The 14,690-nt window shown below is 37.6% G+C and overlaps 1 protein-coding gene across 8 annotated transcripts in view; it reads right to left on the bottom strand.

The window, feature by feature from the left end:
- aak1a (AP2 associated kinase 1a) overlaps positions 1-14,690 on the bottom strand; it is a 29,613-nt gene that overhangs the window by 13,071 nt on the left and 1,852 nt on the right. For 6 of the 8 annotated variants that reach the window (XM_028456807.1, XM_028456809.1, XM_028456811.1 and 3 more), the window contains exons 2-15: positions 7,851-7,969; positions 6,636-6,744; positions 5,981-6,123; positions 5,723-5,844; positions 5,556-5,637; positions 5,300-5,432; positions 5,082-5,185; positions 4,835-4,914; positions 4,581-4,744; positions 3,847-4,007; positions 3,201-3,407; positions 2,626-2,810; positions 1,255-1,448; positions 1,102-1,170 (exon numbers count right to left, since the gene is read on the bottom strand). In XM_028456807.1, the coding sequence (XP_028312608.1) occupies positions 1,102-1,170; positions 1,255-1,448; positions 2,626-2,810; positions 3,201-3,407; positions 3,847-4,007; positions 4,581-4,744; positions 4,835-4,914; positions 5,082-5,185; positions 5,300-5,432; positions 5,556-5,637; positions 5,723-5,844; positions 5,981-6,123; positions 6,636-6,744; positions 7,851-7,969 (1,872 nt within the window). The remainder of the gene's footprint in view (positions 1-1,101; positions 1,171-1,254; positions 1,449-2,625; positions 2,811-3,200; positions 3,408-3,846; positions 4,008-4,580; positions 4,745-4,834; positions 4,915-5,081; positions 5,186-5,299; positions 5,433-5,555; positions 5,638-5,722; positions 5,845-5,980; positions 6,124-6,635; positions 6,745-7,850; positions 7,970-14,690) is intronic. The other 2 variants (XM_028456808.1, XM_028456810.1) reach the window with 2 other exon arrangements.

Below are 14,690 nucleotides of genomic sequence, written 5' to 3'. Positions count from 1 at the left end.
AATTGTGCCTTAATTTACAAATAATCCAGTCTGAGCCATGAATTATCTAATTTTGATGTTCCTCAAGTTAGTTTGTTCATCACAAAGTTAGATTTTTAAAAACAAAAAAACATTTAACAGTTAATTGATATTATTGACTTTTAATTTGCCCATTAAACACTCCGTGCACAAAACAGGTATATACTGGTGGTCAGTGCAGCGGATACTTACAGGGATCAACATGAGGTGTAGGTCTGAGACAACAAATGTGTTGTCTCAGAAAAGGACACAGCAGACATGACCTTTAGCCTGCTTCACTGACAGAGAGATGCCAACATGGATAAAAACCATCACATACAATGCATTTGTGCTTAAAACAGGCTTTTTTCTTATTGCATTTTGATTCAGACACTACAAATTGTTATTTCTTGTGCACATTTTATTTAGGCAAGTAACAAAGAGTCAAAGAGACAGCTTAGACTCAGAGGAAGATCAGCCACACCCTCATTATGTAATAGCCTCAGCCTTTTTAAGCCTCCTAGTTCTTGAACATCAGCCACACAAAGACAGTTTAATGGCTAAGAAGTGCACACTTTGAAAAAGGCTTATGGCTCAACAGAGGGGAGCAGAGCAGGCCAGGCCATTGCTTCATCGAGTTAGCGCGCATAGCTTTCTCTTGTTGTTAGTAGGAGCCGTTAGCAGGAACCTCCAACGGCACGATAATCCAATAAAGAAAGGTGAATCTGTCCTTTACGTTGCCAGGCAACAGCAAAAGCTCCGACTGGCAAATGAGATAAGATCTAGCTGTAGCTACAGTGTCTATTTGTGGTCGGTGACAAGAAGCTACTGTGAGGCTGCCTGTTGTGCCAACAAGATAGGATTGTGTGTAAAGCCAAACTACAGAATGGCCCTCTGGGTAGTTCGAGTTCCCAGAACTTAAAAAGTGCAAATTATAAATGCACGTCTCAATGTCAAATACTTCAGAAACTTTGTCAGTAAGAAAACTGTGACAGCACATACAAACACACAATGTATATTTCCAGTCTAAAGTGAACAGGGAGCATAAAGACAACCAATAGAGTAAATCAGTTGTTGTCCACGTTAAATCAAACCAAGCCTTACCTGGATATGCATTGAGCCCAGGAATGAGATTTTCACCAGCAACTGTTACACTCTCCCCCACTGACGCAGCTGGGATTAAACAAAAGTAGTTTCAAATGAAATAACAATTTACCAAAGCTGCGTGTCTGAGACAACAATAAAAACTGAACTCACTCTCAGCAAAATTAGCAAAATCTTTGTTGAACAATTCCTCTGCTGTCAGTTTGGAGAAGTTATCATCTCCGAAAGGGTTCCAGCTGGAATAGGCTTTAGGTGCAGTGAGTGTTGACGATGCCTCAGCTTCAGTTGGATGATACACACACTGCTGGGACGAGCACGGGGAGCCAGAGGGAGTTGTGCTGGCTGATCTACAGAGCAGAGAAAAGCAGGAAAGTGTTATTAAAAGACTGAAATTTAATAGTGAGTGTGTACTCATTAGGGAAATGGCACATGATCCTGACTTTATACCAGATAAGTCTGACAAAACATTAGGTTTGTGGGCTAGCAAAGGACTAAAAACATACCCAATTAATTACACATAATAAAATAGATTCATTTGAAACTTATGAACTCAACCAAAAACTTTTCTTTAAGTTTTTACAGCCAAGTTACCTTTTGAAACAGAGGTGAATAAAAAGTCAAATGAAATATTAGAGTATTTGGTCCAAAATAGAAAGAAAGCTAAAGGAAATCTCTCCAATATTAATGAAAGAGTATAAAAGCAATGTTTAATAGAAAATAAGGTAAGAGAAAAATGAGGATTGAGGTAAATGAATGGGAAAAGCTCCTGCATGGAAACCTAAAGATGACTTTTTCCAAATATTGGAGAGAATTTGCATAGAAGGTGAGCATGAGGTACTTTATCACACCCCACCAATGTGAGAAATACTCTTCTCAAGGCACTCATTTTGGAAAGAGGTTGAAAATGGAATGACGAATATTATTGAACTAAATTAAAACCTTTCGAAAATCAATTTATTGACAATAAACAAGGCGGATATCTGGCTCTTTAATGTTTTGTGTGTTAAAGCCATGAAGCAGGTGACAAGGACATGAATCTCACTCAAAATAACTCTTTAGTTGAGGGAATGGTAAAGCAAACTTCAATGGATGAAAAAATAACATTAAAAACTAGAGATAACTTGCAAAAAATTAATGAAATTTACACTAAAAATAGACTAAGTAGACTACACATTTACATATCCGCATCAAAAGATGTATGACAAAAAGGCACTTACACTTTTTATTTATCCCCATTTCTTTTTATGCATCTCTTTTAAACTTTTGCTTCCCCCCCTTTTTTGTTCTAGTTTAGTTTTTTGTTTCTTGACTTATTTAATTAATATATATTTTATTAAAAATGCAGTGTACTTTTAATGACAGTTGTCTGTTATGAATATAGTGTCTTCTCTAGAACAGAATCGTTTAGAATTGAAAAAAAAAAATCCAACAATCCTCTCAGTCCCGTCATATGAAAGGGATTCCTACTGGTCCTCCAACCTCATTAAGTACCAGAAAGGAAAGTTCATTCTGGGATCGGCTCACTTTGACTTGTGGAGACTGGCCTCTGCAGCAGCAGCATGAAGAAGCTGAGTAGACTTGCTAGCAGGGACTCCAAAAATGGCACTGTGGGTGACATCACTCAAGATCCGCCTATGGCCGCTTTTGGAAGCCATCTTTGGTGATGAAGGAGGTGTCAAAGAGCCGGCCTTATGGACCCCTCTGCCACCCTGTAGCAGAAAATGTTTTAGAAAAGAAGATTAGACATAAATTAAACAGATTAACAAGTGGGAAATGAAGTAAAAACAAGTGGAAGAAAAAGAGAAACACAAAAAGCCATGACAGAAAATAAGGAGGAATATGTAAGGAAGCTTACACCTTTGGGATTTAGTGAGGACAGAGACATTTAGTCAGAGCAAAGGAAACCTTTTGAATCAACGGCCTAATATGAACAACATTAAGACATTTTGCAGTTCCAAATAGTGAAAATCTTTGTCATTTAAAAGCAAAAGAGGAGAATATTCAAGGAAAAAATAAGGTGTGATTGGTAAAAATGATGTAGTGGATAGCCCAGACCCAGACAGTAGCAGACAGCAGCAGGAGGAGGATGTTACCACAACCTCTGTGTCAGGTGCAGGACCAATGACCGCAGACTCAGGGATGGGTGTAAGATGGGGAGCTGCGCTTTCATGGACTACAAGCTGCTGATGTTGCAGGGCAACAACTGGAGGAAAAGCTTTAGCTCTGGCCTGCAGGAGGGCAGATACTTGAGACGGTATCATTTGTTGAGGCTGCTGTTGGGGGTGGAGGTTCTGTGACAGCTGATGCTACATAGAAATACCAAACAGCCAATCATGAGCTACGCCTTGTGACTCAAAGGATTTCTTTCATCATCTTTACTTCTCAAACATCCAGGATCATTCTTCAACAGCTTACTATGTGAGACAACAACAATCAAGGAAGCTGAGGACAAGTACAAAAACCTTTTGGATGCAGTGAATAACCTTTAATAAAGCAGTGACAATAGTACCACTACAATTCACAGTGATTTTAAGCCAATAACTATGTTGATTATTTGTAGATTAAATAATGCATGACATGAGCAAACTCATAACATGATATAAAAATTCATAACAGTCATAAATCAAGAAGAGAAAACAAATGTTAAACAGATTGGCCACACAATTACTCCTACATTATTACATTCGTACATCATTACATGACTGTTGTCAAGATAAATCTGTCAGATGTGTTTGCTGGGCTCACCTGCTGGTTGCCCTGTGGGTTTAAGAATGCTGTCACTTGCTGATTCTTCATGTGCGTCTGTAAGCTGGCCGTCTGTGCTGGTTGCAGAGCAATCTGTGCAGCAGTGGGAGGATGAGCTGGTTGGACTGTAGCTGCAGGTGGGACACCAATGCCAACACCTGCTGTGGAGCCAAAGGTTGAAAATGCATTTACTCTGTTGCACTTTGTCCTTATGTACACATGTCTAAGCAGAGTGTTTGGTCAAATAGTGTCTGTCAATAACTTTGATATGGGATTCCAGCAATTAGATAAATTGATAATGAAAATACATTATCATGTAATTTGACAATGAATGGAGATTTCTCTTAAAAGGCAAAGCAAGAAGTACTGTAAGTATTTGGTGGTTAGATCTTAATACATAGACAAAGAATGAAATAATTAACAAAAAAAAAGAAAACAACATACAGTATACTAGATATAAGCACATCCCTAGCAGTTGTGTAGTATTACACAAGTATTTTTCTTTTCTGTTGGTATCAAACATGAACTAGCTTGTGTAAATGATGCTTAAAAAGTGAGTTAAAAAAGAAAATAAATGACATAAATCATTGTAAAAGGTATAAAACAAAGTTCTTTTGGAATTATTTCACTTTCTCAGATGTCTGTTTCAGGCTTAAACAAAGTCATTAGCACTCAATAGAAATTTGCCAATCACTGGGAGCCTTACATGCATATTCAATTTAAAACACAGTTACCTATAAGTTGGGGCGGCCCAGTAGCCACACTGGGTCTCTTGCGAGGGGTGACAGCTGGCTGAATAGGGAGGATGCCTGATATTGGCTGTGGCTGAGCCTGGCCAGCTTTAGGTCGCTGCCGAGGTGCGATTGAGGTTTCCAAGGTAGGAACTGGGTCAGTTAGCCTCAAAACATTAAAAAAAAGTCCAAATGTTAAATCGATAGTTAGATCTATACCAATAATGAAGACACAATGTGTTTTTCCACCTACTCACCTGGCTTTGGTTTGATTCTTTTTGGCGAGTGCTTCACTGGCTCTGATAGGCTCAGGGAGTTTTGTTGGAATGGGCAAATTCTGAAATATTTATTTTAAAAAACTTTTAATTGAAATACATTAAAATCAAATACTGTATGCTGCTTTCACTCAGAGAAAAAACTACAGAACACTTTGAAATTAAGATCAGTTTTAGTTTTTCAATCATTATTGTTTTAATGTGAAGCGAGAGAACATCTGGAACTTACATTTACATTTAGGACTGGACACTCTCGTCGAGCCATCTTAAAGGCAAAGTAGGACACTTGGTATATATCTGGTCTGCTTTCTGGGTCAGGTTCCAACATGTATCCTACATTAACAACAATACAGCAATCACTTTAAATCCTACACATTTGCAAAAAAAATGAGACTCACTTTTCTACTCAGGGTGGATGAGTATATGTAAAAGTGAATTACAACTCACTTATAAGACAGTGCATTTCTTGGGAGTAGCGGGAATTGTCTGGAATAGTAAAACTGCCGTCACAGATGGCAACTTGGCTCTCGCCAAAAGGAAGAGTAAAGAAGCACAGCTTATAGAGCAAACAGCCCATTGCCTTAAAAAAAACAATAGGAAATATTAACAACATTTAAGTATGTCAAAATACACTATGAAAGAACATTTTTAAACTTATGCATCTTGTTGAATATAAAAGTTTCTTAAAAAAAATCCACCTCACCCAAATGTCAGCCTTTGTCGTAATGGGTTTTCCAACATAAAGGTTCACCATCTCAGGAGCTCGGTATGAAAGAGTTGTGTACCTGGAGTTAAAGAGCAGACTACTGAGCTTCTGAAATATGATGAGACAAATTTAAAGAGGGACAAAATGTGAAGAATTTTTTTTACTTTTTTATTTCCTCTTCTACAAGTGGCACCCCTTCGATCTGAGGGTTTTGGAAGCAGTTGGTGGCACTTCCAAAGTCACACAGTACATAATGTCCTCTGTCGTGCAGAAGAATATTTTCCACCTACACAAGAAAGAAAGTGTGAGCTATATCACAATAACATTACATTGCTCCAAGAAATCAATTCCATCAATTACATGAAAACATAAACATGAATATTAACATGATCATCTCCAGTGGTGAGCAGATTCAAGCTTACTTTGAGGTCTCTATGAATAATTGGAGTTTTGCATTGATGAAGACGTGCAACGGCTTCACACGTGTCACAAAAGATCTGCAACACCTCAGCTTCACTGAAGCCCGTCTGTAACCGCTGGTTCATTAGGTTTACAACCGGTCCACCTGCAGAAAACAGGTAAAAAACAGGTAAAAGTCAGCTATAAAAAGCATATGAGTCCCAAACACTGTTATCCTGAATATCAATACAGTTGTTTGGTTTTTTCCCCCCTAAATTAATAATCTTTCCAATTTCTTAAGCTCTGGGTGCAGTAGTTTCATGCAAAAGCAATCCTAAGGGAAGACAATGAATGTATATGAAAACAACTAAATTAAAATATATTTAAAGTGCATATTCACTTTGTGTCAGCAAAATGTATAAAAACATGACAGTTAAAAACTTCAACTGAATTGCACTAAACTCATTTCTTTTCTTTTTGTAACCCCAAACGCTGCAACAGCAACACAGTATTGCTCATTTTTAAACGTGCTATAAATACCATGACTCAGTTGTCTATAGACTGAAACAGAAGCCCTACTTGTGCAACAGAACAGGATGCCTTAAGATCCACAGATAATGGAGCTTTGAATTCAACAGCAACGAAAAGGATTGGGGGAGGGGGGGTCGCGTAATTTACCTCGACAGAAGTCCATTAAGATGAGGACTTCCCACACGTCCCCAGATCCAACTGCAGTTATGCTGGAATCCAGGAAACCAACTATGTTTTTGTTGCCCATGAGGTCCCTCTGTGTAAACAAACATGGAATGCGACAGTGACAAAAAAACAAATAGAAACAAACTCAGAATGGTTAGTAAACTGTTTTGGGGCACACATTGAGAATACATCATCTCAGGGTCTTATACTTAGTTAAAGGTATAGAGGAGGATTTTCCCAAAGTTTAGAAAGAAAAACGCCTTCTTTACTTTTAAAAAAAATGCACATGTGCAACACTCTACCTGCTCCCAAGAGGGAACGCCTATTAAACGTGCGAGAGAGCGTGCACGAGCACAGTTTTCCTCATGCACAGCTCTGTTTACAAGTTGGTGTCGGCATCGCTCATACAAGCTTACTTTCCAAAAGGAGATTTGCACCCGGTGAGAACAGCGAGCTTCACTGAATGGCTGAAACCGTAGCTCACGAGACACATAAACACTTGAAAGTGCACATGCACAGCAAGCAAAAACGAGCGACAGCCTTACGTCAGAATGATTGACAATTAGGAGGACCAATAGTCGAGATGATCCACCCGGAATTTAAAACCAAAATAACATCCTCCACACTACCTTTAAGGGTTATACATAATTACACTCATGATGGCAGAGACTCAGTGTATTCTTAGTTTCATCAAGTAATGATGATTACCATCCTCACAGGGTGAGGCTGTAGGAACCGGTTAGTTAGATTTCACTGAAAAATACACACCCATGAAAATTTAAGCTTTTTATTCCTGAGGTAAATTGTTCATTGAATTTGTGTATTTGGAGGTACTGGGATATCTACAATTTAATCAGTTGGTGATTTACACAATGAGTCATGTTTTTCCTGTCATTTTTACTTTCTCCTGCGGGCCAAATTGGGAGCTTTAAAGGGCCGGATTTGGACCCCAGGCCTTGAGTTTGATACGTGTGCTTTAGAGTTAAAAAAAAAACCTACATAGCTGGAACACAGAGTCTTTTTAGACACGAGAACATGGTAAATTTATTTACAATCAATGAGAAAGTTCATGAATTGTACCTATAATGTGAATGTCAGTCTTTTACATTCTACAGTGCAACACAGCTTTTCACTTGTGCATGTAAAGATATGTGGTCAGCACTGCTAAGCAGTAAGTTAATGAATGATTGTACTCACCATAATTTGTATTTCAAGTTTGCAGACCTGCAAGTCATCTTCATTGTTGACGTACATCCTTTTCAAAGCGCAGCGTATGCCTTGATGAGTTCGCACCAAAAACACAATGGCAAAACCTCCTGTAATCAGGAAAGGGAGCAAAATGTCAGATATAAAAAAAAAACAATTATTCAAAAAGGGAAATGGGCTAAAACATAACTTTATTTACTTTTGAACTTTTTAAAAATTAAGATACCTCAACAACAGCCAGCAAGAATAGTGTCCGATAAAAAAAAATGGCAAGTTTACCATTCCAAATACAAATGGTGAAATTTAGATTTACACTTTTACATTAAGTTAATGCTGCAACCATCAAACATAAAACTATTTCACAACCAAATGATGTTTATGTTATCTGAAATTGTCAAACCAGAATTCACTAAGCCATCTATCATTTAACTATCCTTTGAACTGTGACGGAGCAGCGCCGTCACTAACCGAGCAGCAGCGCACGCACACACACACACACACAAACACGTCACACACATTCTCTTCCTCCCCTCCGTATTTCTCCTCACATCATGCATTTAACTAATCTCCTTCTTCCCCAACTGTTGCTAGAGTCAGCCAGGGGTGCACACTTGACTGTTCTAGGCTTCACCTGCTGCACAAACATTCACACATTCTCACACACACACGGAAACTCTTGCCGGTGACATGACGTCTCTGAGCAGCTGACGGACAAAACGGGGCGGAGTTAACTAAGGGATTATGTAAGGCAGTAGCGCAGGGTGGGAGATCATGTGATCAGGGGTTATTTTGTCTTAATTGTTTTTACATTTATATGGGGATTAATTTAGGATGTGATTTGAAAAATGCATTTGTTTATTAGAAAATCGGTTATCATTTAAAAAGGATGTGAATATTGTTTTTGTTTGTATTCCTTAATAATTGTTTTTGGTTTAATTTAAACCACACCCATGGGAGGGGCTAACCTGTTAAAAGCAGTGTAGGAAGCTGCATAGAGGGCAGTCTTTCTCTGGAGGTGCATGTGGGAGCAATGTACCTGGACATTTCTGAAAGCATCTCAGCTGGAAGTAGAGCTGGGACCAGGTTGTGTTTTTTTTCTTCTCTTGATGTAAATATTTGTGTTCCACTGTAAATATTGAGCACCGACACCATTTTTGGAAAAATAAATGAAAGTCGACTTGCCATATGGATGGTTGTGGTTCTTCTTTTTGAACAAAAATCGAACCCCGCCACATGAACACATGGCAGTTTAAACATGTTTAAAAAGTAATAAAGGGCCCTGACTACTAAAGTGGTTTGCTATGAATGAATACTTTGCAGACTGCCTGGTAGTCAGTTAAGAGCTCTGAGTCAGCATCAGTGCTTTGTGCAAGGATGCAAAACAGTCAAACTGACAGAGGATACAGGAAGTGAAATAATTGTTTATCCATTGTTGGCGTCAGTGATGCTTATTCAAAAGAGAAACCACAAGATGACGGAACAACATGAGAACCCTACATGTTACAGAGATACGTGTTACAACCGCATTGAAAGACAATACAGAAGTGGGACTAAAATGCTGTGTAGCCATAAGAAAACCACTCAATCAATGAGGCTAATATAAAAAAATACAGTTTTAATGAGATAGGGAGCAAATAGATTGGACTCTGGAGCAAAGGAAAAAGCAGTGGATCTATTTACATAATCAAGGTATCATTTATAAAGATAATCCATGTTCTTGTGCAGAAAAAGGATTGATTTAACAGTGGATGCTTGTTTTAAGCGTGTCTTATTTATTCACTCTCTGGACATAAAATCATGTTTAGGCATTAAATAAATTATATTGATATTTAATCCTTATCACCTATATAAGTGCATTGCATTTTTTTTTAAACGGTATTGAAACTGATACCATTGCTGGTCGGTCAACCAAAAAAAAATCTTGGTCGACCACGACGGCACCGACCAATTAGTCGACTAAACGACCAAAGTTGGCAGCCCTAGTTGTCTGATGAGTCCTGATTCACCCTGTTCCAGAGTGATGGGCACATCAGCATAAGAAGAGAGGCTGAAATGATGCACCATTAGGGGTGTGCGTTGCCATTAATCTGACAATAAAATATGATTTGCATGTCACGATATGATATATCAGATGGTTATATGTCAATACTAAACAATACGATATAGTGCGATGTCAATAATGACAAATTTCACCTTTACAAGTAAAAAAATGGTATGAAATACAATTTATTTTTTTATTTTTTTAAACTCGTGAGGACAAGCAAATGGTATCCAACTGTGATTCAAGTACAAATATCAAATACAAGTGGTATGTTTATCAAATTCTGTCAAGTTCTTACATTCTATAAAAAAGGTTAAAGTAACCACATACATCTATAAAAGTGCCCAGTATGTTTTATGAAAATAAAATTCAACTAACTTGACACTGTCACTGTCACCTTGTTCCCGGGCTTTTAAGTCCTATGCATATGTTAGCGCAATTAAATGTTAAAAAAACATCACTAAAAAAATCGATTTGGACATTTTTTGGATCAATCCGATAATTGCGTGATGCGATATCACAATATATTGCCAAATTGATTTTTTCTTACACCCTTATGCACCATCATGCTGTAGTCAGTGGGGCAGGGCATTGAAGATGCCAGTGCTATGATTCATCAGGCTCAAATAGGGAAAGAGTGGCTCAAGGAGCATGAGGCATCATTTTCACACACGGATTGGCCACCAGAAAGTCCAGGCTGCATTGAGAATTTTGAGGATGTGGTGGAGACGACTTTGGACAGTGCTCCAAGACGAGTCTCCCATCATCAATACAATACATTGTCAAAGTAATATTAAATTAACTCTGGACAGAAATAAATCTTGTGATGATGCAGAAGCTGCCAAAGAAAATGCCCAACAAAATATTAGCATTTGCGACCTTTTTCCGGCAATGTATTTAGCCTGGCACATCCATTTATCCATCCATTTTATGACTCGTTTGCTCCTTTTTTTAGGGTCGTGAGGGTCTGCCGGTGCCTATCTTTAGTTCTCATTAGGGGTGTGAAAAAAAACCCATTTCATGATGCATCGTGATTTTTTTGGGTGCCAATTTTAAATCGATTATATTTATTTTTTAATCAATTTAAAAAAATATATATATATATATATATATATTTTTTCCTATTATCAATATTTTTGTTATTGTATTTTTCACATTTCTGTGGATGTGTGTTTTTTACTCAGCAGAGCAGCTGAACTACTGGGCATGTTGACCACCAGCTCCTTTCTCTACATAAAAACCTCGAAAATTATGCCACTTCCGCACCTCCACTCCAGTAGATGGCACTGTAAATATAATAATAGTAATAAATAGGATGTTTTGAAGCAAATAGTTTAGACTCAATGTGTTCTTTGAATGAACAATATCTTCTGATGAACATATACAGCAACTTGATTTTTCAGCTCTACATTTAATTTTGATATTAACTGGGTAGAATATCGCAATATATCGTGATAATATCGTATCATGACCCAAGTATTGTGAATACATATCGTATTAACCTAACAGTCATTTCTTCGGATTGTGGGAACAAGCCAAAGTACCCGGAGAAAACCCACGCAAACACGGGGAGAACATGCAAACTCCACACAGAAAGGACCCAAGTGTCCATCCCAGGGTTTTAACTCAGGACCTTCTTGCTGTGACAGGGACATACTGCTAACCACTAAGCCTGGGATAACTGCATGTAAATATCAAATTTGCTAATGGTGTAAATGGTACTACCATCGCCATAACAAACATTTTAAAAAAACTTTGCATTTTCATGATCACAACAATAAAAGGTTTTGTAAGAATGAAGTCTAAGCAATTAGCAAAACAAAGACTTGTGCCTATTACGGGCAGTCACTCTCCTTCACAGCACGCCATGAGATGTTTAGAAGAAATTAATAGGATTAACAACCTTCTTAAGTGACATTTAGCAACAATGTCAACTATGTCAACACAAGGTGCAACCAAATACCTGCAAGTAGAGCTGTAAATAACTTCTGCAGCCTGATGCAAGTAAGGGTCTGGGTTTTTGACCACTCAGCATACAAACATATGTACAAACAACTAAATAAACAAAAACAAACACTTGACCCCATAGGCACTGCTTCGGAAAACAAGATGAATGGGTGCAGCCTTTATTCTTGTTTGTCCTCAGTGTAATAGAACTTACATAAGCACATTGGCTTTAGGCTAACACACGTCCTCAAACTACTACACTGTTGACAAACATGCATATGATACTGCAGTGCCAATGACAGGAATACTGTGACCAAGATTCATGTTCTAAAGCAAGATTAGCAGAAAAACAGCAGCCTTAGCTGAGAGTAATAGCATGTTTATCATGACAATACCATACATCCGGGGAATAACAGAACCAATACAACAAGCAAAGAAAAAAACATGTAATGAACACGGTCGTAAAACCACACATCAAACTCAGACAGCTGCGAGTCTACCCCAAAGACAGCTTGGCCACACCCACAAACAACTGATAAGGACAAATCAAAGCAATCAGTAGATGCCTCTAAGAAAGACTGACAGTTGGCAGTCGAAACATGTGAGGGGATCAAAGTAAATTTCAAACTAAATTAAGTTGTCTGAATAACTGAAACATTAACTTATTATTTCAACAAAAGAAGACAAAATGAACTTGCTGGAATTACTTAGCTGACAATGCTTTGACCCTTTATAATCTATAGGGTTTTTTTTTTTTTTTAAAGCCTAGTTAATTTGGGTTCGCTAAATGATGATTTACACCCATTCAACCACAGGGGAACTCATGTAGCAAAACAAATAAACAACAGTTGCTAGTAATAGTAAAGAAAGAGAGCTTAAGGAACAAACTAAGAAACAATATATAAATAACAGTATATAAACAAATAAATATTACTCTTACAGCTACTGAGTACACTGCAATAAGAGTTTATTCATGTATTTTAGAAAGACAAACAGTGTAGGAGATTAAAAAACTGTCTGAGCAAGAGCAGAAACATGACTGATGGAATTCAACAATTGTAGTCTAAAGGTTAAGAAATGAACTCCCTAGATTTAAGTCCAAAACAAAATCTATAATTTATTATCACACAAAAATTACCCTTGAGAGGTCAAATTAGCATATTGGTTTAGGCAAAATTGAGACAGTGAAGCCTTTAAAAAGCCTGAGCCATGACCAAACAGATGATACGATACCCATCCATAGCACTGATAAATTAGTCATCTTTTTTGATTCATTATTTATGGACAGGAGCTCTTGGTTAACAGAGGATGACGGATTCTCACCATGACACTAACTACAGGAAGCATGTTAGTTGTTACGTCAAACCATTTAAATTACCATATTTTAAGGGTCAGGTAAACTGTGGCAGCTGCCTCTCTGCCAATGGTGACCTCTATTAACAGGTGCCTCAAAATGTTTTGTGCACAATGAGAGATAATAACCAGCACACCCATTGGACAGAGGGCTATGCTACTTCTGAGCTTGTACTACCGGAGAAGAACCTGACAGATGTGGAGTGGAAGCTAAAGAAAAAACATCTATTAAAAATGATGAAACGGCTCATTAAACACTGGCATCATGATTCGATAGCCATCTACTCTATCTATCGTGGGTGTAACCATTAAGTTACTGCTCATTAAAGTTTTTAGTTGTTGCCCCTAAGTGTTTTTAGAATTAATTGTCATTAGCATTAATCTTTGGCTTTATTGCTGCCCATGCCCACACATCAAGAGCAGTGCTCATTGTTTCAACAAGAGACAGATGTAGAAATCACTATCAAATGATCTTGAAATGTAACAAGTGGTTTTCGAAGAGTGTGGAAGTAAATTCCTGGATGAATGCATTCACAAGTGGAAATGACAGTAAGTACAGTGAGTCAGTTCTACTCCTGCTGACAACATGTCCATTCAAACTTGTTTGAAAAGAGCTACTCCCTTTATCAACACTAATGACTGAGCGTGGCTTATTGCATTACAGCAAAGAAAAAACCCCAGCCGAACTGAGATCTTCTCAACCAACTGGTAACAATGTCGGAATCTGGGCCTCTACAATGCAGTCATACTCTCATTTAGGTGTCGTTTTTCAGCCTGGTTATGCTTATCCCCATTGCTCAGAGGACAAAAGAGAAGACTAGGAGTAAGTAATCAGCAAACGCATACTTGGGGTAACCAATATTAGGAAAGTCTACTCTATGTCATATAATACATGGGAAAGCATATAATTATGCTGGTAACTGTAGAACATGGTGTTAAAAGCAGCCTTTTAGAGAGTCAAGCATTACACATACTAATGGCCTTAACAGAGTGCAAGTGAGAGAAAACCATACTCCCAAAGAAAACATCTATACCGATAATTTATTACATGCAATTGTAAGTTAGAGTTCATATTAGTACCAATGATAAACCACTCAATAGATTGGTTTTGTTTTTTTTAGTAGTATTTTAAGTAATCCAGATGCATTAACTGTATTTTTAAAGCATATTTTAGTCCTCCCAAAGATTCCAAAGTTAGAAAATCAATGACATTGTTCTTGTATTGGTGAACATTGCAAACAGTACAACCCGCTGCACAACTCAGCTCTGGAAGAACTGGTATACTGTATGTGCCTTTTTAAATTTGACTATTGGACCATTTTATGTGTTTGTTTTTTTTGCTTGTTTGTATGTTTTTTTATGGGCCCCGAGTCTGAAATAAAGCTATCTATTGAAAATATGGATGATTATGTATGGTTTCTTTTCTTTTAACATACTATAATTAAATGTCCAATAGCTCCTATTTACCCATAATAAAATATATTCAGGTC

Source organism: Gouania willdenowi, chromosome 9 (genome assembly GCF_900634775.1).
Source record: "Gouania willdenowi chromosome 9, fGouWil2.1, whole genome shotgun sequence".
NCBI lineage: Eukaryota > Metazoa > Chordata > Actinopteri > Blenniiformes > Gobiesocidae > Gouania > Gouania willdenowi.
The sequence above is the reverse complement of the archived record's forward strand: the minus strand, read 5'-3'. Positions and strand labels throughout refer to the sequence as shown.